The sequence below is a fragment of the Molossus molossus genome, unplaced genomic scaffold (assembly GCF_014108415.1).
Source record: "Molossus molossus isolate mMolMol1 unplaced genomic scaffold, mMolMol1.p scaffold_m16_p_21, whole genome shotgun sequence".
Lineage (NCBI taxonomy): Eukaryota > Metazoa > Chordata > Mammalia > Chiroptera > Molossidae > Molossus > Molossus molossus.
The window spans coordinates 48,662,210-48,686,669 of record NW_023425357.1 but is presented as its reverse complement, the minus strand read 5'-3'; the positions used below and the strand labels follow the sequence as shown (position 1 = coordinate 48,686,669).

The 24,460-nt window shown below is 56.3% G+C and overlaps 1 protein-coding gene across 1 annotated transcript in view; it reads right to left on the bottom strand.

The window, feature by feature from the left end:
- The window catches only part of ABCC11 (ATP binding cassette subfamily C member 11), a 38,024-nt gene that overhangs the window by 551 nt on the left and 13,013 nt on the right, over positions 1-24,460 (bottom strand). The window contains 23 exon segments of the mRNA XM_036276074.1: positions 828-941; positions 1,455-1,536; positions 1,660-1,790; positions 4,332-4,568; positions 6,074-6,163; positions 7,944-8,118; positions 9,318-9,372; positions 9,375-9,454; positions 9,576-9,772; positions 11,474-11,502; positions 11,505-11,552; positions 11,555-11,637; positions 11,639-11,658; positions 12,743-12,846; positions 15,211-15,300; positions 16,746-16,847; positions 16,919-17,045; positions 18,427-18,630; positions 19,796-19,868; positions 21,426-21,495; positions 21,498-21,549; positions 22,818-22,848; positions 22,850-22,887. Coding sequence (XP_036131967.1) covers positions 828-941; positions 1,455-1,536; positions 1,660-1,790; positions 4,332-4,568; positions 6,074-6,163; positions 7,944-8,118; positions 9,318-9,372; positions 9,375-9,454; positions 9,576-9,772; positions 11,474-11,502; positions 11,505-11,552; positions 11,555-11,637; positions 11,639-11,658; positions 12,743-12,846; positions 15,211-15,300; positions 16,746-16,847; positions 16,919-17,045; positions 18,427-18,630; positions 19,796-19,868; positions 21,426-21,495; positions 21,498-21,549; positions 22,818-22,848; positions 22,850-22,887 — 2,232 coding nt within the window.

The following is a 24,460-nucleotide window of genomic DNA, read 5'->3' as shown; positions in this document are numbered from 1 at the left end:
AAGTCCTTGAAAATGACCCGGTGGCACGTCTTGTTTTAAGAACTGCCTTCCCGTTTGCCCACATGAACGCAGAGCAGAGGGCCCACAGCGGGGCAGGCGCCCCCGGGGGGCTCGCCAGACGCAGCCCATCTGTGGCTAATTGCTCTTCTTACTGCAGCACTTCCGTGTTGGCTGCACTAACAACACGCATTAAGAGACTAACTAGCACAGAAAGTGGGATTTCACGCGTGTGAGTTTAAGATGAGCCCGTCCTTAGAAAGAGGGCATCGTCGGTAAATCAGAGGACACACAGATATGACAAAATTCACATGTGCACGTGTGTGGGAGGTGCATGTACACCTGTGTGTGTGCATGTGCACATGTGTGTACACGTACGCATGTGTACCTGTGCGTGTATGTGTTGTGCAAGTGCATGTGTGCTGCCTTGCTTGTGAGAGAAAGCTTGTTCCTAACGAGCCCATGTAGTCAAATTGCTGAAATTCCTGGCAAATTGTTTGGGAACTCCATCAGACGACACTTTTCAAGCCTTTGTAACATTGAGCTTCATGTCTCAACTCTAATGAGCACAAGGGAGCATCCTGCACCCAAGTTTTAAAAAGGATGCATAGTGGGCAACTTTCAAATTAGCAAGTTTCTGGCCTGTAGCTTTTGGGCTCCAGGGGTGGACCATTCTGGCTCAGGCAGATGTCAGGGCTGAGGGCCCAGGTGTGCGCCCCTGCCCCCCATCCCTCACTGCCCCAGACACGTATGGCCCGGCCCTGTGGTGATGGAGGGACACAGCCAGTGTGTCCCCTCCCGGCGTCCTCCCGGGCCTCTCCTAGTCTCACCTTGCAGTTTGGAAGGAGGGCTCGAGCCAAGCAGAGAAGCTGTCTCTGCCCCACGGAGAAGTTCTTGCCGTTCTCCTCGACTTCTGCCTGCAGTCTTCGCGGTCACTTTAAGATCTGAGATACGGGGCAAACGAAAGAGGTCCAGTGGGCCTGTGGGCCTGTGGGCCTGTGGGCCTGTGGGGTGAGACCTGACCTGACCTCCTCCTAAGGCCCCGTCCATTCTGTATCGCTCCTCCGCTCTCTCTGCACCCAGCTGTCTCCTTCCTTCCTGCGCCGCTCAGGATCTGTCTCAGCTCCAGGGTCCGGTCCTCAGGGGCCCTGCCTGGCCAGCCACGAAGAGGAGCTGCTGCCCCTCGGAAGTGCTGTGGTCCTATTGCGACCTCGCAGTTCGCACCCCCACCGGGAAGTGTCTCTGCTCAGCGGCTTGGTGCTTTTACCACCCACTGAGCGCAAGAGCCCGAGGGAGCGGCCTTCCCCGCCATGCCCCTGCGTGTCCCTGAGCCCTCAGCCTTTCCTGGGAGCCCAGCTCTGGGAGCCGGTGTCAGCCCGGCCCCGAGCCGCACCACCTGACACCGTGTGGGCGGCGCGCCTGTCCAACAGGCAGGTGAGGCCCAAGAATTAGGCTACTTGAGTCTTGCTCAGGAATGTCTTCTCCAAGATGTCCCGGACCTGCTCATCTGTGTAGCGATCCAAGGGGTCCAGGTTTAACCTCCACGAGAGGAAGACAGGTGTTTAGTAACCACCTCGACCGCAGAGCAGCCGGTCCTGCGCACAGGGAACCACCAAGAACGGCTAGAACCGGACCCCGGGGCTACGGAAACCGTGGGGCTACCAGGAGCGGGCATTTCCTGTGCCCGTCGGCACCCGTTCTTCCTGCAAGCAGAAGCCCCATGAGTTCTCTCTGGGGGCCACCTGTCCCCCAGCCCCCAAGCCCATGTGGTCCAGGTGGGACTCTCTTACCAGCTTGGGGGGGGGGGGCAAGTGACTCAGGTGTAAGCAGTGAGCACTCAGCAACCCTCCCTCAGGGATTAGTCGGGGTGGAAGGTCACCACAGAGTGCATCTCAGGACCTTTAAAGCTCTTTCTCCAACTGACCAGGAGAGACTGCAACACAGGGAGTCCCCTGGGGCCCTCACTGGAGCCCAGAAATAAAGCAAAGCAGACCTAGGGGGCACTGGGCCCTTGAATCCGCCTTGGCCTTCCCGGGGTCGTGAGCCAAAGGAGGACTTTATAGCTTAAGCCATTTTCGATGTGTGTGTGTGTTAAAATATACATAACATGTTTATCGTTTTAACCATGTGTAGGTATACAGTTCAGGGCATTAAATACATCCACGATGTGTAACCATCCACTAAAACTCATCCCCAACAAAAACTCTACCCATCAAACAATATCCCCACCAGCCCCTGGTAACGCCTTCTATTTTCTGCTCATGGATTTGCCTATTTCAGGTGCCTCATTTAAGTGGACATAGATCATATCTGTCCTGCTGTGTCTGGCTGATTTCACTCAGCATAATGTGTTCAAGGCCCAGCCATGTTGCAGCATGTATCAAGTTTATATCTATACATAAAATATAGAGTGTATATATCATACTTTCTTCATATCTCTGATCTAGCTATTACCTCTTTGTATTACAATTAGTCAGGTCTTATGTCTCTGATACATCCCCTCCCCCCAACTACACTGTGAACTCCTGGTGGAGGCCCGGGTAGGAGCAATGGTGATTCTCGTAAATGTCCCCAATCCCTAGCCAGTGTCTGGACCTGGCAGAGTTTCTGAAAAGATAAACTAAATGGATGAGTAAATGAATGAATAAGTGAGTGAATTAATGAATGAATGAATGAATCGATTGATCGATCCATCAGAATCAATGGCGCTCTGAGGTCCGTTTATGCTCTTGCCTCTGAGATGCCCCTGAAATGTCCCTGAAACCCGCGGCCCGCCAGGCCTGGTCCCACGCGGCCGCCGCGCACGGCCAAGCAGGAGCTCGTGTCTGGGTGAGTTTAGCTCCCGAGCTGGCTTCTGAGGACCCAGAAAATGTGGACCTGAGGCCTCCTCCTCTGCCTGCTCACGGCCCGGACTGCCCAGCTCTCCCTTCTCCTGCCTAGAACGGGGCCCTGTGGGGAGGCCCCTCCTGACATCTTCCTCAAATGCCCCGTGGCCGAGGGAAGAGAACCAGCTGCCTCCCTCCTCCGGACGTGAAAGTGCGTGGCCACAGCGCAGGAGCTGAACAGCGAACTGAAGGCTGACCGTCGGGTTTCAAAAATTAAAAAGACACTCTGCTTTCATTTGCACAGCACGGCTCACAAAGCACCTTGCATCTGCCGGGGTCCCCTCGACCTTCCGGGACAGCTGCGAATTAAACTCAGCCTCGTATGTGTTTTGTTTCACACAAAGGATTACTGTCATTTTTAAAATTCGTTGCCAAAATTTTTAAAAACCCGAAGATCCTTTGTATGAACTTCACACCGTATGCGTCAGGCCCGTGTCCGCAGGGTGGTGAGCGGCCGGAGCCGAGCAGAGCTGTTTCCCTGAGAGACCCATCTTCTCCCGCTCACCACGGGGTCCTCCCGGCCCTCGTCACCCATCGATGCCACTTGCCAGGCCCCTAACACATTTGCATGTTCAACCTCTGCTCCAAAAGATAAGGTCGGCGGGGTGGCAGCTGTGTGTCTGATCACCTCACGTTCCCATTGCCCGGCTCAGTGCTGCTCAGTAACTGCCTACGGAGTGGACGGAGCCATGTGGCCCCGGGTCCACCCGGAGCTCCTCTGTGCCAGCCCTCGGCCCTCACAAGCTACCCGCCGGGACAGACAGAAAGGGAGGGCCGCCCTGGAGTCCAGCCTGAAGCCCTGCACCGGGCAGCAGTGTGAGGCCGGCAGGGGCCTGAGGAGGAGCAGACCCAGGAAGGCTCCAGTCATCCCAGGGGACTTCCTGGAGGAGGCAGCTCCAAGGTGCACAAGAGAGGGCAAGATCCCAGTCGGAGCAACAGCTGAGAACAAGTGCAGAGTGGGAGGGAGTGACACTTGGACCAGACCTCCCAAAAGTGACAGGAGAGGGAGGGAAGGAAAGAAGTCAGGAGAGGGGAGAAGAAAGCTGATAAAAGTCTAGGAAGGAAGGGCTGGGGAGGGGGAAAGGGGAGGGGACTCAGATTGCACCCCTTGCCCTGCTCTGAGCCCTGCCTGAAGCGCCGGCCCCTCCCCTGCACCATTTTTCCTTCCTGTCCCCGCTCCCACGCTGGCCTCAGAGCCCAGGCCACCATAGCTCCAGGACCACCGACCCTGTCCCTCTGTCCGACACCACCCTCCTCTGTCCTCCGGCGCACACCACACCTACAATGACCTCACTTACCTCCTTAGCTCAGACCCGTTCAACACCTCTCTCCTGCACGGGGTCCCAGGGCAGCGAGGACGCTGGGGCTGGGGCAGGGCCCAGCACAAAGTGAGGGCCAGCAAACATCTGTGGGGTCACAGCAAACCCAGGATGAAAACAGGCCTGCTACCCGAAGGCCAAAGTTGGGGGCCGGGGTGCCCAGGATGCTCAGCTCACCAGAGCCCGTCCTGCCCACGATGCCCACCACTTCTCGGCCGTGAATGGTCGGGCTGATGCCCTTGAGGACAACGGGGGTGTTGTCTCGGTATTTCACGTGATAATCCTGGAAGGAGATTTCTCCGTGCGGCGGCCACCCCTGGGGGCAGCTTGTGCCTCCGACGTGGAAGGGAGCCTCGGGGGCACTCATCTCGTTTTTGAGGAAAGAAAAAGAAACCAGCAGTTACCATCCACCTCTACCCAACCCCTGCAGACCCCCCGCCCCAGCCTGCCCTGAGTCACCATCGAGCCCCAGCTGTGTGACCCTCCGGAGGGACACCCCAAGAACATCCCTGACCCCACTTTCCTGAAAGGCACGTAGTTCTATCCCAAACGAATGAGAAACCCTATAGCTAGCCCCTCCTTGTTAATACGAGAGCATTCTCTAAGTTGATGTCTGAGGTTCTAAAGAAACAGAATCAGAACCTTGAGAATGAGGGCGGCAGAGAGCGCCCCCGTGGGGCGTGTTTGGCAGCTCAGAGCCCCGGGACTCGGTCTCGGTCCTTGTCCTAGCAGGTGGGCGCCTTTACACACGTATCACAGGTGCGGACACGGATGCCCAGACAGCGTGAAGGACGTGTGTGAGGTGACACAGCTGGACAGCGAGGGCTCCAGCCCACGGCGCACACCAAGCGCAGGTGGGCGTGTCGGCAGGAAAGGACGATGGAGAACAGGGTCACCTGGCTGCGAGCCCAGCTCCCCACCGCCCGCACAGCGCCCCCACGGCGGCTCTCAGAGCTCAATCCAAGCTCTGCAGTCCACAGGTTCTGCACAAGCCCTGGCTGTGTCCGCTTCCGCGAGATGCTCAGCTTGGCCACGCCTCAGTTTCCTCTTCTGGGTAATGGGGGTATGACATCGACTTCATAAAGTGGTTCTGCGATTCGGTGAGATGACCGAGCTATGATGATAGTGAGCCTTTCCTACGGGCGGGGAGCTGCCAGAAACTTTAGGTCACGTTATGTAATCTTTGTAATAGCCCAGTGACATAGGTGACCTTTCCCATTTCAGAGGCGGTGGACAGAGGCCGTGTCCAGTGCCCCAGGCTGCAGGGCTGATTCAGCGGCAAAGCTTAGACTTGAACCTGGGTGAGCTGGCTCGAAATCTGTGCACTGAACTACTGGGACATACATAGAAGCGACAGTAAGGACGATCGTGATGGTCACTATTATTATTATTAGACGCGGGCAAAGCTCTCATTTCTAAAAAGGGGAGATTGGTCCGGCCGGAGTGGCTCAATGGTTGAGTGTTGACCTGTGCACCAAGAGGTCGCCGGTTCGATGGGGACATGCCCAGGTTGTGGGCCCCATCCCCAGTGGAGGGCATGCAAGATGTGGCCGATCGGTGTTCTGTCTCATCGATGTTTCTATCTCTCTCTCTCTCCCTTCCTCTCTCTCTAAAATCAATAAAGGAAAAAAATCTTAAGTAAAAAATGCAAGGGGGAGCTTGTTCCTTCTTCATCCAGGGTTGCTGGCACGTGGAGAGGTTGGTCAAGACGAGCCGAGGCTGCGAAGCGCCGCGGAGACGTGGTACACAGGTTTGGGGGGACGGGGGGACGGGCGCAGCCCTGGGGCCGCCTGGGAAAGTCTCAGGCCCCGGGACTCGCAGAGGCCTCGGAGCTGAGCCCTGGGCTCGCACCCGATGCAGGCCGCACCCCACCTTCATGTACTGCAGCACCCTCTCCACCGCCATGAAGTACGCCTCCGACTGCGACCCCTTCTGCACCGTGGTCTGGAAGTTGGAGGCCAGCTGGGGGAGGAGAAGCGGCAGGGCCCGTGGCAGCTGGGGGCACACAGGCTCTCCGTGGTCCTGAAACTTCATTGCCCCGCCACCCAGCGGCTCCTCAAACCAAGACGGTCTCCTGCGAGAATGGAGCAGCTGTCTCTGGGGCCCCCGAGCCCACTCCTGAGTTTGGTGCAGCTGCGGCGGGCAGTTCTGGGCAGTTCTGGGCAGTTCTGGGCAGTTCTGGGCAGACTCCCATGGACACCGTGTTCCACCCCACGCCACCCCCATGCACAGAAGCCCCAAAGCAGCTGAGTGGAGGCCCTGGGAGCAGCCCTCACCTCGTGGGGTAGGAGCCCGTAGATGAGGGCACCTGTCTCTGCCTTCAGACAACCTGGGAGCATCCTGTCCGCTTCTCAGGAGATCCCAGTGGAGCGACCTAGAACTGTGACTTCAATGACTCTCGTGGTGAAATCCCTCCTTCCCTGTCACTGTCCTGCTCCCTCGGGCCTGTTTTCTAGAAGCATTTCCCAAATAATCTGCCTGCACCCGAGTCCTTGCCTTCAGAGGAATCCAGGCTAAGAGGAGTCTCAGGGCCTCCGGGGTTGGAGGCACCACAGGGGAGGAAACTGAGGCCCAGAAGGAGAAAATGACACTCGGCTCCTCTCTGCAGGCGAGATGGTGACAGCTAACAGTCCTCAAGCGTTGGTCCTGGGCCCGAACCTGCACTGACACCCACGCACACGCCGCCCTCACGAGCCTCTCATCTACTATCTCCCTTTCACAGATGAGGAGGACGACAGACCACCCCAAAGCCACACTGCTAATGGCGGCAGCGGCCGGGGTGGCCCTGCATGTCCCAACCACACCTTCTTCACCACATTGCTGGGTCCCGGGCACGCGGCAGCAATGCAGAGGAGCCACGCCCGCAAGCGCCTGGCTCAGTGCCAGCTCGAGTCCAGCTCCCGTTAAATCCCACTGGCCAGCTGCGTGTGGGCACCGCACGGCCATCAGTGTGGCCCGTGCGCCTGGGAAGGTCCTGCACACGCAGGTGTGCATGAGGGCAGCGTGTGTGTGCATATGCGTGCCTGCTGCGGGGTCACCACGGAGCAAGGCGGACCCCTTGCTTACCCCAAAGAAGGGTCAGCACTGGGCCCACAGCCTGCAGCCAGGTGGAGAGAAAGCCACTCGGTTCCTGCACACGCGGGGGAGGGGCGCCCTGGACGGTGCAGCCAGGGTTCCCTCGAGGACGACCCTCCCACGGGAGTCTGTGGACATGCCCCGGCCAGCCAGTGCCCGCTCCCCACCCCAGTGCCCCAGACGGCACATTGACTGCGCCATCAGAACACCCCGACAGCCTGTCTTCACAATCAGATTCCCAGGGCCTGACTCCATGCTCTGCAGCGGGGTGTGGGCCCAGGCTGAGTACGCCTCCGAGGACAGGGACCCCTCCCTACTGAACAGCCTCCCCAGGTAACTCAGAAAAGTCTGACACCTGGGCCAGGGTATAACAGTAGAGCGAAAAGATACCAGCCAGGCGACGGAGAGGCCAGGGCTCTTGTTCTGAATCCCCTTCAAGTCCAGTATTTGACGATTCCACTTAATATCTTTAAACACAGGCCTCCCAGCTCAGAGGTAATGAGGAGACGGAGCAGCAGATTCAGACAGCCAGGCACACGGCCCACAGGCCCACACACGGCTCACAGGCCCGCACACGGCCAAGTCCAAGGTGTGAGCAAAGCCCCTGGATGCGCTGAGCCCGCCCACGGCCGCAGACCACACCCCCACTGTCTGAGTCCTCTCTCACCTGCAGGGTGAGGCTGATGGCCATGGCTTTATAGGAATGGGACACGGACGAAGTGCTGAAGGCCACGGCCAAGGTCGCCAGGTCGGTCATCAGCTCCAGCCTCAGGGCCACCCGCTGCATGGAAGACAGAAACATCATCTGGTAGTTGCTCTGCACACCGGTCAGCCTGTGAAACCTGGGAAGGAATGGACAGCCTGAGAGCCCCCGTGTCTGCCTGCCCCCTGGTTTCCCAAGCGTGGGCACCTGTGGCTTCCTCCAGCGTCTGGCCCCCACCCCCACCGCCACAACCTGACTTCTCTGTGGGAGATTCCTCCCCACCCCTTTCCCAGCCATGGGGTTGACCTGAGCCCAGATCTCGGCTCTGAGCCACGTAGGCCCAGCCCCACATGCTCGTCCTGGCCTGTGCCTGGTTCGGGGATGGGTGAGTCACCTTCATGGGGCCAAGGAGGATACGTAAATGCCAGGGTCTATGAGCGGGCGAAGGCGGTGGTCCCTCCCTCCCCACCTCCGAGCAGGGGCTGACTGTCTTGTCCACCTGCAGGTGCTGAGTACCTGCTGGGCTCTCCATGTTGACCACCTGAGAGCATCCCTCAAGGACCCTCAGCCCTAACGTCTGCACCACCCTCGGGTGTTCGTCAGGGCCACTTGGAGAGCTGGTGCCAAGCTTCATCCAATATTCCAGTTCACTGAACACACACCATCCCCCATGCCCACAGCTTCCCCAGAGCCTCCCCTGACCCCCCAGCAGGTCACCTCTCCCCTCTGAACAACTTTGACATTTTATCACTCCTCTCCTGCGCTGCCCGTCACGTTCGACCCTGGATCACTACACACACGTCGTTCTTGTGTCTCCCACCTTCCACCAGACCGAGCGTCCTGTCCATCGGCGCAGACCACGTTTGACTGGTCGTCACAAGTAGCTAAGTTCGTAGGACACAGTTAAGCCCCAGCAGCAATCATTGGATTTTTGTTTGTTTCAACAAACATTTAGAAGGTAAAGCAATGGGTGTGGATATAATGAAGGGAATTCTGGTATTTAGAAAGTTCTTGCTCCTTCTGATTTTATGAAAAGTAGACACCTGTTCAAGAGAGAAAGGAAAACCAGTGGGAAAGGGCTGACTCAGTGGTCCTTCTGACCACTGACCACGTGAAGAGACCTGTGCACAGGTGTTCCCGCTCTGCAGACACTTCCTGCATCGCTCACATGGCTTTTGTTCTCGTGCGCATCGTCTTACAGAGCAGGCTCCGGAGGCTCCGAGAAGTGAATGGATAAAACAAAGTTCTCTCTGATCCTTGTGCAGACGATGCTGTTCCCCGTGCTCTGCTCCCCGCCACCCCACGGTCCCAGCACCCTCAGACGGCAGAAGAACTCACTCGCTGATGGCGTCTTCGGTTTCCCCGTGGACATGGATGGAGCTCCGACTGCGCGCGAGGTTAGGATGTGGGGGGAGAACGGGGAACGGCTGTAGTTCTCCAGTCTCTCGAACACGTTGGTGGCCCTCTTCAACTTCCTGCATTGAGAATGGCGGGCGTGACCTGGCCAGGCAGCGCTGGGTCACCCATGTCTAGGTGGGTCCCAACCTCAAGCCCCGAGGCACAGAGCTCATTCACAAGCAAAAAGAACCCGCTCACGTAGAATAAATGAAGCAAACGATGACTATGGTGACTCCGATCAGCATGATGAAAGGAGACAGCACACCGACTGTCACCAGGTTGGTGATCACCCACAGGAACATGAGCAGGACCTCCTCGGACACAAGGGGCAGTGACTGGTCCAGCTCATTCAGGTCCCCTGCAAAGCAGTTCAAGAGTCGGCCCGTGGGGTTGTGTCAAAGTGTTATAACCCAGTAATTCTCCATCTGCTAGAAGAAGGAACCTCTCCTGGGTTCCTTGAACCCGAGTTGTTTTTGCAAAAATTCTTGAAGAGGAAGGTATGCATCAGCCATGACCATGAGCTTAACTAATCAGGAGATGCCAGATGGGACAATGAGACATCAAGGCTGGGGTTTAGTAAATGTTAAGGAATATAAAACAAACAACTTGTGCAGTTACTAACTGCTGATATCTGCTTCTGTACACGCAGCTTGCTTGCTCTGCTAAACTCGTGAGTAACCCCTGTGCTATATAAGCAACCCTCCCCCTGAGCTCGGGGCTGCAGTTCTCCTCTGTGTAGGTTGGCTGCAGTCCCTGCGCAGGTAATAAAGCTCCTAATATTCAAAATTACTTGATGTCTGAGTGAGGATGACTCTCCTGAGTTACAACAAAAGAAGCTCATGGGGCAGCAGGAAACCTGCAGAGACAAAAGCTTGGGATCTGATCGGGAGAGGAAGCTGGCTTTGCTGAGACTTGACTTATCCTTTGGGTCTGGAGAGGGGCAGGACGCAGCCGGAGGGGCATGGGGGTGGTCGTATGGAGTCGTGGTTAATAGCAGGGGCTCCGGGGTAGATCTGCTTGGGCTCCAGAGCCGCGGACTTCTCCACCGACTGCTGTGTGACCTTGGGCAAGTTGCTTGACCCCTCTGAGTCTCAGTGTCCTCATGTGTAAGGTGGGGATGATAACAGCGCTTCATAGAATTGTGGTGAAGATTGTATAACGCCACTAATTCACTAAAAATCTCTGAGTGGTACGATTTAAAAGGGTGAATTTTATGGTCATGTGAACTATGTCTCCATAGAGCTGTTATTTAAGAAGGAAGGAAGGAAGGAAAAAGAAAGGAGGGAGAGAGAAGGGAGGGAGAGAGAAGGGAGGGAGAGAAACAGGAAATGTACAGAAAGTGCTCGGAACAGCACCTGGCTCTGGTCAGCAGCCGTTCGTACCAGCTCTTCTTACTTCCGGTGATGGGACCATTTTCACTCAAGATCACCGAGGACTGGTAACAAGCCCACGGTGGCTGCATATGACCTGGCATCTCAGAAGTGAGCCCTGACTGCCCCTTCTTGGAGGTGGGTTCCCAGCCAGCTCTCTGAAAGTGCTGGACACGCTCTGGCTGGGTGGTTCCGTGGCTGGAGCATGTTTACACACCAGGAGGTGTGTTACATTTGGGACATTTGTTACAACTGATGAGTCAGTATGACTCTATTATTATTGTTGTTGTTGTTGTTAACTAAAGTCCTGGACACGCTCTGGCTGGATGTTCAGTGGTTGGAGCGTGTTCGTGCACCAGGAGGTTTCGGGCTTCATTCCCGGTTGGGGCACAAACCTAGGTTTCGGGTTCGATCCTGGTCGGGACATGCACGGGAGGCCACCAATCGATGTTTCTCTCACATCAATGTCCCATTCTATGGACCTGAGTTAATAACAACAACAACAATAATAATAATAACGATAGATTCCTACTGACTCATCAGTTGTAACAAATGTCCCACACTAATGCAAGATGTTAATAAAAGGACAAGGTAGGGGTTGGTGAGGGGCGTTCGAGAACTCTCTGTACTTTCCACTGTTTTTCTGAAACCAAAAACTGCTCAGACGGTCAAGTCTAGTGAGGAAACCGGACGGGGGAGGTCGGGCTCCACCTGCGGCGGCCGTACCTTGTCCAAGAGCTTGTCATGCAGCCCGCGGACGCCTTCCTCGTGAGCTTGCTGAACGCGGCCGAGGAGCACACCCCACACAGGGGAAGACCAGGGGGGTGAGGCCGAACACCAGTTTGTACAAGGACAGGCAGGGGTTGTCCAGGGTGTCGCCTGGGTCTGCGGCTCTCTCGGCTGCTATTGGTCTTCAGGAGAGAACGGGATGTGGTAGGATAACAAAGTGCGCTCGGGGCGCCTTTTGTTCCAACACGTGGCCTCTGGCTCTGGGTCCTGATACAAGAGCTTAGACTTGGAGTCTCCGCAGTAACAAGAGTCTCGGTAGCTCATGAGATGGCCAGTGGCTGGGCCCTGACGGCTCAGGATAGAGGCTGGTCACCAGAGAACCGAGCCCTGAGTCAAAGCCTGGAACTTCTAGCCCCCCCACCCCAGGGTGAGGAGGGGGCTGCAGCTCACATCAATCATTACACGTGGCTGTATATCGGAGCCGAACTCTAACATGGATTTTAGCGCTTAAGTCGACGGCTTGGGGGACCCCAGCCCTCCGATGAAAGCCGAGGTGTGGCCCGAGAACGGACTTGGTTCCGGCCAGCACACTGCCCCGCGCTCCCTTCCCCGGGACTTTCTCATCGGGCTCCCGGGGCGAGTCCGCCTCTTTCCAAGGCAGGCAGCTCTCTCAAGGGCCCGAGACCCGCCCTTAGGAATGGAGTCACCGCAAGGAGAGGGCCCCTGCCTCCCGGTGTCCGTGGGAGGATGGACTCCTGGCTTCCTGTGTCCCCGGGGAGATGTCACCCGCCCCTCCATCCTTCTTCCTTTGAGACGCCCGGGTCATTTCTGCACGGATCAGAAGGGCGCTCAGCCCTCCCTGCTGTCGGTAGTGGCGGAATCGACGGCTTCTCCCCGATTTCCCTCAGCCCACACGTTTTCTTTGGGTGGCTCCCACGCCCACCCAGAGCAGGGGCATGTTTTACTCACAGAGCGAGAAGGCACAAGTGCCACCAAAGGAAAGTGTCGCCATGGTGGGGCACAGTTGGGCACAGAAACCTCTTGGTTTTGTCCCAGAAAGACTGCAGGGGTGACGGCTCATTCTGTGAGCACCGGTTAAAGCCGGGACAGAGGGAGCCCCGGGGGTCTGGCTCCCAGGGGTCCTCCCTGGAATTCCGTCTGTCATCTCGGCAAAGCAGGCCCTGGGCTGGTCGTGGGGTCCCGAGCCTGTGGCTGGCCCTCAGAGGAGCCCGTCAGAATTCACCCCACTCCCACCATGGCACTCACCCCTGAGCCCTGCTCCAGCCAGTAGCTCAGCCACCAGGATTTGAAGGCCGAGAGGGCGACGAACACCACGATGAGAAGGACGGCGAGGACGGCGACCAGGTACCCTGGGAGGGGGAGGGAGGTGACGGGGTGCCCCAGGAAGGAGCACAGCAGCTGCTGACCGAGCTGCTCATCACCCCAGGCCCGTGGATCTCCCGTCCACCTTGGACGCCTCGAAGGACCAGAAAGAGCTGGGTTCTGAGGTCAGAAAGCCCTGGGTTCGAAGCCTGGCGCTGCTACTTACTAACACTGTGATCCCAGGCAAGGTACCAAATGTCAGTGGCATTTTGCTTCCTGAGCTGTGAAGTGACAAGAGTCACACCAGCCCCCTGGGCCACTCTGGAGAGGACATGAGATGATATGTGTCTGGCACCCGGCCAGTGTCTGTCAGAGCGGTGTTCTAGAAAGGTTAGTTCCCCTCACACAGGGCCGGGGGGTCCAATTTTCTAAGGAACACCATCGGCCACCTCTTAGGTGGTGCGTACTCGTGTGTGGGGCGTGCCGGGCCTGATGCGGGACACGGGCCTCTTTCTGAATTAGGGGTTCCTGTGCCCATTCACTGAGACTCCGTGAGGGGCTCCGCCTGACACAGGGTCCCTTCTGAGGTCAGTGAAGAGTAAGGAGTGGTCACAGAGTCACAGCTACTCTCAGAAATCTCTTAAACAACCCCGCAAATGCAGAACCACGCGCTTGGCTCGGGGTTTACAGCATCGTACGGTGACATGTGTTTGGACCGGGCCACACCCACCATTTCAGAGAGCAGTAGCTTTGAGCCTTCAGCGGCCCTCCGCCTTTAGCGGCACCTCTAACACGTCCAGGCAAAGCTTCGGCCGCGCTCCTCCCCGGCGATGGGCACGCGTCTGTCCCCCTCAGCGCTGCTGGGCGCTGAACCCCTCTCACTACGCAGTTTGAGAAACACTAACACCTGCACCGCTGTAGCCCTGACACCTGCATCACTGTAGCCCTGACACCTGCACTGCTGTAGCCACCTGCACTGCTGTAGCCCTGACACCTGCATCACTGTAGCCCTGACACCTGCACTGCTGTAGCCCTGACACCTGCACTGCTATAGCCCTGACACCTGCACTGCTGTAGCCACCTGCACTGCTGTAGCCCTGACACCTGCATCACTGTAGCCCTGACACCTGCACTGCTGTAGCCCTGACACCTGCATCACTGTAGCCCTGACACCTGCACCGCTGTAGCCCTGACACCTGCACTGCTGTAGCCACCTGCACTGCTGTAGCCCTGACACCTGCATCACTGTAGCCCTGACACCTGCACCGCTGTAGCCCTGACACCTGCACCGCTGTGGCCACCTGCACTGCTGTAGCCCTGACACCTGCACTGCTGTAGCCCTGACACCTGCATCACTGTAGCCCTGACACCTGCACCACTGTAGCCCTGACACCTGCACCGCTGTAGCCCTGACACCTGCACTGCTGTAGCCCTGACACCTGCATCACTGTAGCACTAGACTTTCTTGTGTCTTGTGTCCTGATGCTTTGGTACTGGGGCCCTGGTCCTGAAGAGGCTGCCTCTCCCAGGGTCAGCTGGTCCTTGGAGGTGGCAAACAGCCGCAGTGAGAGTGCCCATCCCCCCGCTGTGTCATCTGCCATGTTCACACACCCTGAGCCAGTGTTCCCCTGCCCTAGACCAGGCACCTGACAACTAGGGACCATCCCTATAGCCAGAGCCCCCCAAAACTGTTCAAACCTCTGATTCTGAGCTTACTCTGTGTACCTACCCGGCCTTGCCCACTCTTTCCCATGAAAACTCCAACAAGGTCTCTGAACCACACTCTCCTTTCTCACCCGCTCTGCCTCCTGACCAACCCTGGTGCCTCCCCATGTGGCCCAATGTGTCATTGAGAAGACAAGCCCGGTGCAGCCCCGTAGGTGGTGCAGAGACCCCGCCCCTGGCTTCTGTAATCCCCTTCCATCCACCAACCGCCTAAACTACAGCGGAACTAGAAGCCCCCAAATGCCTGGAGGCTTGTCATGTATAAAAGGCGGCTGGAACCCGGGCATGTGACTCCACTGGGTCAGCACCGGTGCATTTACAGTCCTTTCCTAGTCCTCCGAGCGCGCGCATCTGTCTCTCCCCACCGACCGCATTTCTGCCGCCACAGTGTGGCCTGCTGCTTCTAGGGATCTATGAGTATATACCTCTTCCTTCGACTGTGCTGCCCATGTCTGCATGTCTGACCAACCTGATGAAAACGAATCTCAGGGACATTGTAACACAAGCGCCCTTGGGGCCACAATCCCAGCATTGACCATGGTGGTGCTGGTGCCGTGACTGAGTGGCTGGGATCACGCGAGGTAACCCGTGTGGCATGATTTTCCGGTGCCTCTGGACCGCACACGACCTCACACCTTCCAACCTGAACCAGCCTTGGGCAGGGCATGGGCAGCTGACAGACGTACCCCCCGCTGCCTGGATGTACTCGTGGTAGACACGCCACGTCAGGGACCCTTCTCCCATCTCCTCCTTCTTCATGAGCTGATTGTCCAGCCCTGCGCAGGGGAGAGAAGAGAGAAATGATGACCCCGTTCTCCTTCCGGCATCGAGAGGAGTCCACCCTCTTCCAGCTCCTTCGCCTCCGGCTGCAGTGCCCGCCATCCGACCTAACCAGCAGCTTTCCCACGAAGACTCTAGACTCCAGAGTCTGGAAAGGGGGCCACCCCCAACTATCCAGTCAACCCTGGAGGGCCCGGAGTTCCCAGGAGCTGGCTGGGTTGAGAAAGGCAACTGGAGAAAATGAAGAAAGCAATGACCTCGGACTAGAAACCTGGGTTCCAGAATTGTCATCACAATGCTGTGCAACCTCAGGCAAATCACTTAACCTCTCTGTGTCCCCGTCTGATAACAGGCGGGCCTATAGGTGGAGAGTAAGGTGCTTTGCAGCAATACGCTTCTGAGACAACTCCCCAGAAGCAGCTGTGACACCAGCCCAGGCAGAGTCGGGGTCTAGAGCGGGGCAGGAGACGGGTACCGGAGGTGCCAGCAGACACTCCTGGGGACAGTGGCACAGGCAGCAGCGCCCTGGAGAGCACCAGTACTTCCCTGCCAAGCATCCTGCTCCTCAGAGCCCGCCCCAGTGTTTCCTGGGGGGCGGGTGCTCTTCTTGGCATTTGGATCGTGAGGGCAATTACACCAGAATGGAAAATATTTGGCATAGATTTTCTTCAAATCGATTTGCTGCTGAGACCCCAAAGTTGCTGAGGCCCTGGCGCTTCAACCTTCCTTGTCATTCTGTCGCCTGCGCCCTTGCCTTCCAATTACTTTTCTGCCCAGATCGGTGTCTGATCTTCACAGCTGGTGATGCCCTTGGTGACAGGGGTCTACAGTGTGCCAGACACTGTGCTGGGTCTCTTTAAACTGGACCTCATCTCAACTGCATGACGACTCTTGCCTTCACGTTTGCCAATGACGGCTCAGAGAGGTTAAGCTGCTTGGCCAAGGTCACACAGCTTTGCGAGCAGCAGGGCTGGGATGCAAACCCAGAACTTCTCTTACTTTACGAGGGAAGTCTCCCTGTTCTGCTGCCCTGTCTCAGAAAGGGGCGAGGCAGGAGCTGGGTGTTGGGGACCAGGCCCTGACCATCTCTGATTGCAATACCTTTGTTTTCAACACGAGCTTTCCACACACATGGAAGGCAAGTCCAGACGCCAAGTTTTCAGTTGACATCACTTCATGCTGAAGCCGCCCCATCCCGCCTGCACCTCTGCACACCCTCCAAGGTGCCCCGGACCACTCACTTCCTGGCCCCTCAGGTCTCCCAGCCAGCACAACCCACGCCCAAAGCCCCTGACTAGCAGGAACCTGTAGCCTGTATGTGTGATGTGCCAGATCCCCGACAGTCAGGGACACGGCCCAGTCTGGGCCCAGGAGGGAGTGCCGGGACCTTGGAGGACCCAGGCAGACATGAAGACGCCTGGCCTGTCCCCAGCGTCATTACCAGCATTGTCACTGAGAGACTCTTCCTGGAAGGTGGTCTGGGCCTGGCCTTCCCCCGGAGGCTCCTGGGCTGCCTTTGCAAAGTCCCAAAGTGTGTCCCGGGGAAAGCAGGGCCGTGAGTGCCGGTGGGCTCCCCACGGGGCGTGCGGGAGGGTGGAGTGCAAACCACCTGCATGGCGTCCCTGTGCATCCTCTGGAGGAGGAGGGCGTACCGCCCTCTCTGTATTAACTCACTGTGAGTCCCCTTTGCACAGATCCGACTGTCTTCCAGCAAAATGACCTGGTCGCAGACCTGTAAATGCTGAAGAGGCAGACGAGTGAGGTCTGCAGTGAGCCCGGGATGATGTTCAACTTCACGTTCCAAAGGAACCGGTGAATTCCAATCCGGATACAATGTTACTCTATCCCCTGGTTGGCCAGAACGAAACGCTGGTGACTGGAAGTAAAGGGAACACTCAGAACATGTTGGGGCAGGAGCTTGTAAGTTAGAACTCCTCTGGAAAACAATTTGACAACATACAGTAGAACGAAAGATTTCTGAAGAATTACGAACCCACAATTCAACCCTTAAAACTGTCCTAAAAAAAACTCTCAAACGAGCATCAACACATGTCACTGATACATAGGCTGACGCATTTTTTTGTAAAAGTGAAAAATGGGGGGAACCCATAAATGTTCATCCTGGAGAATAAATTCGGGTATCTTCAGGAATTGGGACATCACACCTGTGAGAAGGAAAGCTACATCAACGTGGACAATCTCAAAAACAGAAGGTTGCATGAAAAGGCAAATTAACCCAGGAAGTAAAACCTCAGTTACGTACAGATGGACCATGTGGGAAAGGAGACGTCACCGTGTCTGAAGATGCTGTGCCGTGAAGGTGTGCAGACACGCCGGGCGCCTGCACCAACAGCGAGGAGGAGGACGGGAGCGCCACCGGAGGGCCACGTTGGATTGGGTCGTCTGGGCGCTAGACATATGGGTGTTCATTCGATTGCTTTCTAAGCCTTTTTAATGTCTTAGATATTTTATACCAGAAGAATAGCAAGGCCAAGATATAAGAAGAGGGAGAGCCCTGGCTAGTTTGGCTCAGCAGTTAGAGCGTCGGCCCATGAACCAGAGACCGGGGTTTGGTTCCCGCTAAGGGCACATACCTCGGGTGCAGTTTGTCCCCGGCCCTGGTTGGGGTCGTGTGAGTGGCAACGACTCGATGTGTCTCTCTCACATCAATGCTTCTCTCTCTCTTCCTCCCTCTCTCCCTCTTGCTCTATCTGAAGATAAATGCAAAAATGTCCTTGGGTGAGGATAAAAAATAAAAATAAAATAAGTAAAAAAGAAGAGGGAGAAATAACAATAATATCTTGAGGCCCAAACCAAACACGACAGTATGTAGGGGGACAGACGGGTGAGAGGCGGCCCCGGGCTCAGCCACTGCCCTCGATCGAACGCAGAATGGGAGACGTGGGGAATCCTTCTCTGAGGGACGTTGTTCCTTTTTTCTTCTAAAGTACTGGCCCAGCCCTAACATTCGGAAGACAAGGAGGCCCTAAAATCTGGTTTTGACCAGCCTGTCTTGTTCACATGAGCGCAGAGGAAGCCTAAGTTCTTCACGATACTCTCCAAATGCTGGGGTCTGGTCTGAGCTGAAGGGGCAGCTGCTCTGGGTTGTCATGAAGTCGCACCTGCAGCCGGTGGGTCACCAGGACCACCGTCTTCCCCCTGAGCGTCTTCTGAATGCACTCCTCGAAGATGTGCTTCCCCACGTGGGTGTCCACGGCCGACAGGGGGTCGTCCAGCAGGTAGACCTCGTGGTCCGAGTAGACGGCGCGCGCCAGGCTGATCCTCTGCTTCTGTCCCCCGGAGAGGTTGAGGCCCCACTCCCCAATCTGCGGACAGGCAGCCAAAGGCACTGTATCTAGAGGGTGAGCATAGCCAGGTGTGCTCAGACCAGCCAGGTGGTCAGAGGGGGCAGACAGAACCGCCTCGGGGCACACTCCTAGACACCTAATGATTGGGCATTTCTGGCATTTGAAAAATAGTTCTCACCCAGGCCATTTGGGCTGAGCAGTTAGACTGAAGGTTCGAGGGTTTGATTCCCTGGTCACTGGCATGTATCTGGGTTGCAGGTTCGATTCCCCACCCCAGTCGGAGTGGTGTGGGAAGCAACCAATTGATGTGTCTCTCTCACATGGATGTTTCTGTCTCTCTCCTTCTTCCCTTCCACTCTATCTTAAAATCAATGGGAAAAGATCTTCAGATGAGGATTAACAAATAAAAAAAATTTTTAATAGTTCTAAAAATTTGCATAGGAGAAAGTGTCCTTCAGGGGATAACTGGATAAAGAAGACACGGTACATACACACAGTGGAATACTACTCGGCCAGAAGCAAGGATGAAAAGCTGCCATTTGTGACAACATGGATGGATCCTGAGGATATCACGCTGAGTCACGTAGGTCACATAGAAACGGGCAAGAACCATGTGATTTCACTCATAGGTGGGACATTAAACAGAAAGCAACAAACGAACACACAAAACGCTCAGACACGTTCATTGACACAGACAACAGCATGGTGGGTCTCAGAGGAAGAAAGGGGTGGGGTGTCTGAGGCTCACCTGAAACAATGCACTCAAGTGGCTGGACTAGCACTTTGCAGATGGTAAGTGGACACCAGACTGCCATATCATTCTAGTGAAATCAAGACAACTCTGCATTTATCTCACCAGAGTGCTGTGTGGATCAAAGGTGGCTGCAGGTGCGCAGGATGGTGAATTGTGCAGAAATGCAGTAGCCAGAACTCAGATTGCCACTGTGGAGCTCTGGCTGGTGTTCCCACTGGAGAAGGGAGCAATGGCCAGCGAGGGGCAGGGGGATGGGTGGGGGGAAGGGGGCTCATGGGAGGTTTCTTATCTTCTCAACGTCCTTCCCTTGTTGGAGAGGTTCTCAGGCAGGGCTCGGCTGTGCTGGGCAGAAGATGAGTTCCCGCCTCCATTTACCCGGCGAGGCAGCCTGGGGTCCCAGAGCATCACACAGAGCTGGAGCAGGCTCACCTCCGTCATGTCTCCACAGGGCAGAATCTCCAGGTCCCGGATCAGGGAGCAGCAATGCAGCACTTGGAGGTACCTGCGGAGTCAAAGGGACAGGTGGCCGCAGGCCCTGCGCCTGCCCACGCTTGGAAGGGAGAGGTCCCGCACTCCGCGCTAAGACATTTGGATTGATCCTGTTTAATGGCAATCCACCGGAGGCTCTTTCATGTCCTTCCTTCTCTCTCTGCTCTTACTCTAACACAGGTGCTTGTGAATGTTTGAACAGAACGAAAGGAAGAGGATACGAGAAGCAAGTCTCTTGCGTCTTTGGCCCTCAGCGGCTTTTCTCAGGAGAAGCCACCATCGCGGTTTCTTATGTGTTTATTCAGAAAGGCTCGGCTCCTGGGCGGCCGTGAGCAGCACACCCAGGCGTGTGCTGCGTTATCGGCACCAGTGTTCTTACCCGGCTGCACCGCGGATTATTGAACCACGGGCCCCGCGCTGCACACTTGGGTCCGTCTAGTCTTTTTCAACTGTGAACATGTGCAGTGTGGACATGCTTGCACATGGGTTGTGTTCTGGGTGAAATTCCCCATGCATGACGTGTGCAGCGATGCCAAGCGTGTCTGTTTGGGACATTCGCTTCGAAAGGGCCCTGGGCCGTACCAGCGCACGGGAAGGGCAGCAGTCGAACAAGGGCCGGGTGTGAGGGTGGCCCTGGAGTGTGCACAGGGAGGAGCAGAGCAGAGAGGACGGACACAGCGCTAAGGACAGGACCAGGGGACAGTCCCAGCCGGAAACCACAGAGCAGAACTGGCCGTGCAGACGGAGAGAAGACTACCTCGGGCACTAGGAGACAGCTGTCCAATGACGAGGAAGCTACCGGAGGCGGGGCGCTCGGCCTCGGGGTGCACAGCTCCAGAATGCCATTAAACTGAATTGGGCAATTTGGGTTGTGCAAGCAGGGTGCTCAGAGTTGGTACTGGACCTGACATTGAGGAGCCCACAGGCCACCGGGCTGGAGCTGGTCGGTGTGAACACCTACACCCTCGGGGCTGTTACTGGGGTGGGGGGCAGATGGCAAAGTCGAGCTGAGAGTCATTTCAGGGGAGCCCACCGGAGCTGGGAGCCCGGCTGGCTGCAGTGTCCGGCAAGTTCTCCCAAACCCTCCGGCACAGACTTCCCTCGGGCTGTCCTGGCAATGTGCGGAGCAGGTCACCGGCACCAGGACGGAGGGGCCCCAGGCCAGGAATCCAGCCAACTCTTCCACACTGACCACATGATCACCTAGTGACTCACCTCTGACCGAGAGGTCAGAACAGATTCACGGGAACAAAGTGTTAAGCTAACCTTTGGGGGGGGGCCCGTATAGCAAAGCAGTTAAGTGAAATTTCCGAAGGCGACTGGGTTCAGTCCCAGTGATATCAGATCCCACCAGCTGTGTGACTTCGGGCAAATGATTGAACCTCCTTGGCCTCAACTCACTGGCCTAGAACACGGATATGGTAATGAGCTTTCTGGGGGGGGGGGGGCTCTGTGGGCCTGTAAGGGGACACACAGCAAGTGTCAGCAATTCTCAAATTACCACTCCAAGGTGGGGTTCCCTCCCCAAACCAGCCATACTCCTGCCCCTCCCGGCCCCCCAGAGGCTTACCGGGCCTGGTCGTACTGGTTTCCCTTGAGGATGTTGTCTCTGATGCTGCCCATGAGGATCCAGGCCTGCTGGGCACACAGGTCAGGCTTCCGTGCACCCCCACCGAGCCCTCCAGCAGGTGCATCTGCGGGGCAGGGAGTCCAGCCTCAGGACGGGCAGCCAGGGGACACACCAGGGCCCCCCTGCCCTCCGGACCCAAGGGCCCACCTATGTACAAGGACTCGGAGTAACATGGGACCTGCCAGGCCCACCAGGGAGTGAGGGCACAGTCCCGCGAACCGGAGCAAAGCCAGACCCGCTCCCACAGGGACTGAGCAAGTTTTGCACTGAAGACACCCCCTGCTTTTCCCCTCTCATTCCCCAGCCCCTTTCCCTGGACAGAAAGCCCCCAGCCATCTCGGACCCTCCCTGGATACCCCAGAACTTCTACTAAAGTGACGCGGGCATCGTGGTTCCAGGGGACGGTCCTTGTGTTTGGAACATCGCGACGAAGTAGTTAGTAGGGAAGTGTCACCGTGTTCGTGATTTAAAATAGTTCCACAAAAAGTGTTTCTACAGCCCTGGCCGGTTTGGCTCAGGGGTTAGAGCCTCAGCCTGTGGACCAGAGAGTCCCAGGTTCGGTTCCTGCTAAGGGCACGTACCTCGGTTGCAGTTTGTCCCTGGCTCCGGTTGGGGTCGTGTGGGTGGCAACCACTCGATGTGTCTCTCACGTCGATGTTTCTCTCCCTCTCTCTCTCTCCCCTTCCTGCTCTATCTGAAGATAAATGCAAACATGTCCTCGGGTGAGGATAAAAAAAGTGTTTCTACATAGATGGGTGAGTGCCAGCACCCGGTGAACCTGGGCACCGGGACACTGTCTCTACCACCATGTCTTCCAGCTTCTCTGGATGATACATTTAAAGACACACATTAATAAAGTAAAGAGCACAGCCGTCACCCCAGCCCAGGACCGCATCATCCTGTGTTCCTTTCTCCTTTGTATCTTGGGCTTCCTGCTTCTGATTTGGGATCAGGTTTCATGAAGAACAAATTTCTGTGACACCTTCCTCTGTTCCTTTACTGTCAGGAAGCTGGCTGGCTCCCTTGCAGAGGGAACAGACAAGCCAGTGGCCACGCAGGAAGGTGGCCTTGAACGGAAGCCACCAGGAAACGCTGCTGTGTTGGGAAGCGAAGTTCCGACCACGTCGGGCAGACCTGGCCTTCAACCCCGGCTCCACTCTTCCCCTTTGTGACATCGGCCACCCCCTCAGTGCACCATCACTGTTTGCGATGTATCAAAACTGGTCTGGCTTAGCCCCCTTGAGGAAGACAGTGATGGTGCCGCTGACGGGGAGCTCGAGCTTGGGAGGTCTGGTCTGCCTGGGGGGCCGTGCATGGTCACCGCCCACTCACCTCCCCCAGGATGGCAGACAACAGGCTGCTCTCCGCTCCCCGTGCTGCCACAGACCCCTAAGAGGGTCCCCTGCAAAGCCAAGGAGGACAGACAGGTGTTGGGAAAGCACGAGCCTTCACCTGTCCAGGGTGGGTCTGTTGTTTGAACACAAAGTGACAAATGGAAGATGAAACAACCACACGCACACCCCACAGCCCCTCAGACAAACAAGGAGATCTGGGGTCGGTTGATAGCGTGGGCTGGGCAGCCTTGAAGGAAGGCAGTCGAGTGGTGATGGCAGGGAGGAAGCCCACGTTCCAGACCCGCCTGCATTCACTCTGATTCTGGGCAAGGCTCTGAGCCGCTCTGCACCTTAGTTTCTTCATCTGTAAAATGGGGACAACAAAGCCAGCTTCACAGCATTCATGCATTCATGCATTCATTCATGCACGCATTCGTCCATCAAACAGTCATTTGAGTTTCTTCTGTGTACCAAGTAATGAAAATAATTCTCACTGCGCTTACATTCTAGTAGGGAGAGAAAACCGTGCAGGATATAAGCAAACAAACAAATAATATCAGGTGGTGACAAGTGATATAAGTCCAATGAAATTGGCTACTATTTCAGAAAGTTGGGGGTTACAACAATGTTAGATGGATTGGCTAAGCAAGGCTTCCTAGAGCAGGTGTCAGTGAAGCTGAGATCTGAATGACAGAGGAGCCAGGGACAGGGAGATCTGGCGGAGGTTCCAGGCTATGGGCATAGCAGGTGCAAAGGTCCTGAGACAGGAAGAAGATCGGTTGCCAAACAGCAGGGCTGGGGAGAGGGCTGGTTGGGATAGGTGGTGTGGAGGGAATACATGGGAGAAGAGGGCAGAGAGGTGGGCAGGGTGCTGGGGGAACCTGGGCTCCCCCCCGAGAGTGGCGTCACTGAAGGGTTCCAGCTGGAGAGCGGCTTGAACTGGCTTACGGTTTAGAAAGCTCCCTTTTCACTGTGTGTAGTGCATTGTAAAGGGCAGAGTGGAAGCAGAGAGGCTGGTATGGAGGGTCTCAGAGGAGCAGAAAATGGCACAGTGGTGGCTGGGTGGAGGCGGTGGGGGACGCCCCTGTGGAAGGTGGCTGGGCTCAGGAGCAAATGGTCCTTGCTGATGGGTCAGCCTGCTGGGACGAGGCAGAACTCAGCTCTGACTTCCAGGTCCTCCACCGCTGGAAGGGCGGCGAGGCGGCTCCTGAGACAGGGAGGACTTGGAGAAGGGGTCTCTTCTTGTTAAAATGTGTGGTCATCATTGAAGTGGAGATACTAAACAAATAGCCAGTTGAATGTGGAACTCCGAAGACACTTCGAGGCTAGAGAAAACAGCGTAGAGGTGGGCTTGAAAGCCAAGGGGCGGCAGGCGACCGCCCAGCAGGAAGGTGTAACTGATAACGGATATTAGAGAGTAACACCTCTGACTATCAGATGTTAGTATTGCTGACTTAAGCATGAATATCTACTTTATATAGACATCTCTATCCTTAGACACAGATCAGCATTCACATGCTGTATCCATATCATCATTAGATACCTGCTGTCTATTACAAAACATTAACAGATGATAGGGAAGCGCAGGGCAGCAGGGGGATTGGGAGGGAAGCGCATCCTTGCAAATATTACTCAGAGAAA